Below are 5,000 nucleotides of genomic sequence, written 5' to 3' on the forward strand. Positions count from 1 at the left end.
TGCTTGCTTGACGTTGTTTTGGCAATTTACAATATTCCTAACATCATAAATGTATGTGGAAAAAAATACGGGCCAGACGCAAGGGAATCGAATCCAAGTACTCTGGCAAACTGTACCAGTGCTCTGTCATCTGAGCTATTTGGGTGACCCACCGGCTGAGCAACACAATTCCTCCGTATGTATGTATGTATGTATGTATGTATGTATGTATGTATGTATGTATATACATATCTATATATATATATATGTATATATATATATATATATATATATATATATATATATATATATATATATATATATATATATCCCTCTCTTTCCCCATCCTGTTCATTTCTAATTTTAATATTCCAAACACGAGTTCGATGATTGACACATCATATTCATCAGACAATTGAGGGACATATTCAAAGTGGTGTTGAATCTTGCTGGATGTTGAATTGCATTGTGGTTGCTGGCTTTGTTTCCAGGATAAACTCTCTCTACCATGTGTATATGGCACAGCAGTGCAGGAGTTAATGCGTGGGATCCGCTCCCAGTTGGACAGTCTTCTTGGGGGGCTACCATCTCGTGACATCACGGCCATGTCACTTGGTCTTGCCCACAGGTTGGCTTTCTCCCATTTGTAATCTGTGTTCTATCCTGTATTTTCTGTGTGGGTCCATCTAACAGACCGCTATTTGGTTAATGACATTGGCCGATGACACTTGAACATTTTTTTTTCAATCTCCAACCATTTTCCAAGGTTCAACCTCTTTGTTGCCAGGCCAGAATGCCAAAATTTATTTGCATGAGAAACCCTTGATTTGTAAACATTTGGATTTAAATGTATCTAGCCTCGTTTTGACTATAAACTGTCAGATTGGTGCCTCACAGGTCAGGCATTGCATAACAAAGTGTGCTGTCCTTTGGATGGACATCAAGCCGAGTGCCCTATCTGCTTGCATTAGAGATTCGACGGTGAACGTTACATCAGAGTTATCTCTAACACCCTGAACAAATTTCAACTTTCTGCCTAAACCAGTTGCAGTCAAACATCAGGCCTGGCTAGCCAGTTTAATGACTTTGAGCCAAAAACACAGGAAGGTGGGAATAGTTTCAGCTGGCAGAGGTAGCAGGTGTAACTTTTAGTTTTGTTTCTTATGGAGAACTGTTTTACAGGATTTAAAGCTTCATATATGTGGGGATAATCTACAGGCAGACATGGGATAGATGGATGTGGAGACAATGTCATTGTGAGCAATGCAGTGAGCATTAATTTGCATTAGCCCTCGAGAGCCCACAAAATGTTCTGGGTGAACAAAAAAATCACCCCTGGGGCTCTAGAGGGTTCATAGAGTTGATAGGATGATTACAATGGCATAGTGAGGTTATTTTGATGAAATAAATTTTAAACGATTGTCCTTGAATCATCAGGTGATGTGTTCAAGGGTTTATTGTAGTTGTGGTAATCTTGAATGTTTTGTGATGGGTCGCAGGTATGTATTTATTTATTTATTTATTTTTTTACTTGCTTGTTTTTGTTCTACAGCCTGTCAAGATACAAACTGAAGTTCAGCCCAGACAAGGTGGACACAATGATTGTTCAAGCCATTTGTGAGTGATTAGGTCCCTTTATATGGCCCTATTCACCAGATTGTCTGCCCACCTGTTTTAATGTTTTTTTTTCGTCTTCCTTCCATCCAGCATTGCTGGACGATGTGGACAAGGAGTTGAACAACTTGGTGATGCGTGCCAGAGAATGGTATGGCTGGCATTTCCCTGAGCTTGGTCGCACTGTGACTGACAGTCTCATGTACTGCAAGACAGTCCGCCTCATTGGTTAGTGTGTGCAGCACATTCATCCTCTTGTATTATTATCCTCTTCAGTGCTCGAAGAAGAGTTTAACTTTCAATCTCAAATATATTTGATTTTAAAACCTCTTCCTGGCTATTGTAGGTATGTTTTTATTTATATATTTTTTAATATTTAGAAATGCATATTTTGCTCTCACTTTTCCTTCCAGACATGTCTGCAGTTTGGCTCCCTCGGTTAGAGTTCGGACCAGATTACTTGACATGATTGTCCCCACATCTGTCCATTGACTTTGTTCATGTTTTGCAGGTGATCGGACCAATGTAGCTGCTTCTGACCTCTCAGCCGTGCTCACTGAGGAGATGGAGAGTGAAGTGAAGGTTTCTGCAGAAATCTCCATGGGAACAGAGGTCTCACCAGATGATATAAACCACATTATTTGCCTGTGTGACCAGGTGAGTGCACACCAGTGCATTTGCATCTGCGTTTGCTGACAGGTATTAAAGCAGTGATAACATTTATTTTGTACGTCTTCTGTCCTGGTATTCCAATGTGAATAGGTGGTGGAGATGACACAATATCGAGCACAACTCTTTGACTACCTCAAGAACCGCATGCTTGCCATTGCACCAAATGTCACCGCGCTTGTGGGAGAGCTAGTCGGTGCACGACTTGTGGCCCATGCCGGTAGGGTTAAACCCCAGAGAGAGCGGGTTAACATAATGGATGTTTATTCCATAACACAAAAATGTACAAAGGAGTAAATTTAAAACATTGCTTGCCCTGTACTGTTGGGATTTTATTTTATTTCTCCTTTCTCCTTTCTCCTTTCTCCTTATGAAGTGTTTGTTTCACATGTTATTTGGAAATTCGTTTCTTTAAAAAACTTTTTAGCCGTTGTGAAAAGTGATTTAATTTTTGAACTTGCACTAACCTTGTACATACACGGCCTGTGGAATAGAGCACACCGGCACCTCCCTGCCCCCTGCGTTGTAATTATCATATAACCTTTGCTTTTTTATTTATTTACTTATTTTGACCCAGGATCATTGCTAAACCTTGCCAAGCATCCGGCATCCACTGTTCAGATCCTCGGTGCAGAGAAGGCGCTGTTCCGTGCACTTAAGGCGAGGCATAATACCCCAAAGTACGGCCTCATCTACCATGCATCTCTTGTGGGACAGACTGCAAGCAAACACAAGGGCAAGGTGAGCAAGTAAATATGGGCAGAGTGGCACAGCCCATTTATTTTCATAAATTTACTTTGAGGCATTCACCTTTTCTTACTCTAGTCTTGATTCTTGTATCCTGTTTGGGTGTAACATGGGTTTGGTGGTTCCGAGTTATTGGATGATTTGGGGTCATGTCAATTTCGGACTTCCTCCTCCCTTCCTGATTGGGTTTTGTTTTTGTTTTTTCCATGATTGGGGGAGAGAGGTTGTGTTGTGGTGCTTGGGATTTAGGCTACTATAAAAGGAAAGGACAGTTTTGGCTGAAATTTCGATCTTTGATTCCAGGTTTAAACTTTTTTTTGAAGGCTGGCTGATGATGATTATATTCGAGTTTCTGATTGGTTGTGATGTTACCTTCTTGTCACTACCTCAGCTGATGGCTGCCTTGCTACCATTTATACAAATATATCAGTATTACCTGTTGGTGTCCTTGAGTATTTTCTGCTTTGTATGGCAAGTCAAAATTGGTGATGTGTGTGTTTATTTGTTTTTTCTTTTCTTTTGGGAATTGAGAATAATTCCAAGATTTAGGCTGAAGAGGATTAAGTGAAATGAGCGGAGTTTATCTTTTTTTAAGGAAGTGGTAGATATAGTTCTGTTGATATTTTCTTGTTTTATGAAGGGGATCAACCCATTAGACTATCATATTGATTTTATCTGCAGACACCTTTTAATTTTTATCACTAAATTTTTTTTTTTTAACCTTTTTATTTTTATGTTTGAGAAATACAGATGGAACTAACTTGTGCAAACAGGACTCTGTATATGTATATATATATATATATATGTATATATATATATATATATATATATGTATATATATATGTATATATATATATATATGTATATATATATGTATATATATATATATATATATATATATGTTTTCTGAAATGCAAAATAAACTTACCACTTGTTTGAAATGTAATAAAATTGTAACAGTTCAAAATAAAACAAACCAACAATTGCTAATTGAAACATTGGCATTTTATTGATGACGTGAAGTTTTTGACCAAGATACACCATCTCATCAGTTTGTTCTGCAGTTTAATAACAGCACAGGGTGCAATGTCAGTCCCCTTTCAATAGCGTGTGTGGCAACCATTGTTTTGGATACAGGCAGTGCATCGTCAGCGCATACTGCCTACCAGTCTTTGGATGGATTGCTGCTGGATTCTGTCCCACTCAGTCCTCAATGTCTGAAGCCATCTGACTTAGGACCATCTGCCTGTCCTGCCTTGCAGTGGTGACTCTTGGCCTCCCTGATCGAGGTCTGTCATCTGCAGAGTTGTGGAGGGTGTCTCTGTCCACCAGGGCCGATATCGTCTGGTGTGAACAGCCAAGGCGACGTGCCACCTCACGGTAGCTCAATCCACCTTGCAGTATGCCCAAGGCACACTGCCATTGATCCTTTGACAATCATGGAAAGTTGATTGAAATGCCCATTTTGCACTGGCCTTTTTAAAGCCAATATCAAGACATCACGTGCAGCTCATTAAAATCATCCAGTACCCCTTGGCTAATCGCTGACAGTCAAAACGACTGTTCAACAGCTGTGCTATGAAGTGACCATTGAAGGTTCAAGTGACCATCCGTGACCGTTTTATCTGACAGTGAGGACACTATTGTCCATAAATAAGTTCACACATTTACTACACGCAGTGTTATTGTTGATATTTGAAGGTTTAAAAGGTGGTAAGTTTCTTTTGCGTTTCAGTCTATATATGTATATGTATATGTATGTATATATGTATATATGTATATATGTATATATGTATATATATATATATATATATATATATATGTATATATATATATATATATATATATATATATATATGTAATTAATGAGTACATCATTAACTAATGAGTCACGAATATGTATATGTATATATATATATATATATATATATATATATATATATATATATATATATATATATATGTATACGTATACGTGTATATATGTATAT

At 38.2% G+C, this 5,000-nt stretch overlaps 1 protein-coding gene across 1 annotated transcript in view; it reads left to right on the top strand.

Moving 5' to 3' along the window:
- The window catches only part of NOP58 (NOP58 ribonucleoprotein), a 47,334-nt gene that overhangs the window by 23,315 nt on the left and 19,019 nt on the right, over positions 1-5,000 (top strand). The window contains exons 5-10 of the mRNA XM_085883773.1: positions 471-607; positions 1,532-1,596; positions 1,687-1,821; positions 2,105-2,250; positions 2,356-2,482; positions 2,840-3,003. Coding sequence (XP_085739899.1) covers positions 471-607; positions 1,532-1,596; positions 1,687-1,821; positions 2,105-2,250; positions 2,356-2,482; positions 2,840-3,003 — 774 coding nt within the window. The remainder of the gene's footprint in view (positions 1-470; positions 608-1,531; positions 1,597-1,686; positions 1,822-2,104; positions 2,251-2,355; positions 2,483-2,839; positions 3,004-5,000) is intronic.

Source organism: Eptatretus burgeri, chromosome 6 (genome assembly GCF_056783735.1).
Source record: "Eptatretus burgeri isolate ZD-2024b chromosome 6, Ebu_testis_v1, whole genome shotgun sequence".
Classification (NCBI taxonomy): Eukaryota; Metazoa; Chordata; class Myxini; order Myxiniformes; family Myxinidae; genus Eptatretus; species Eptatretus burgeri.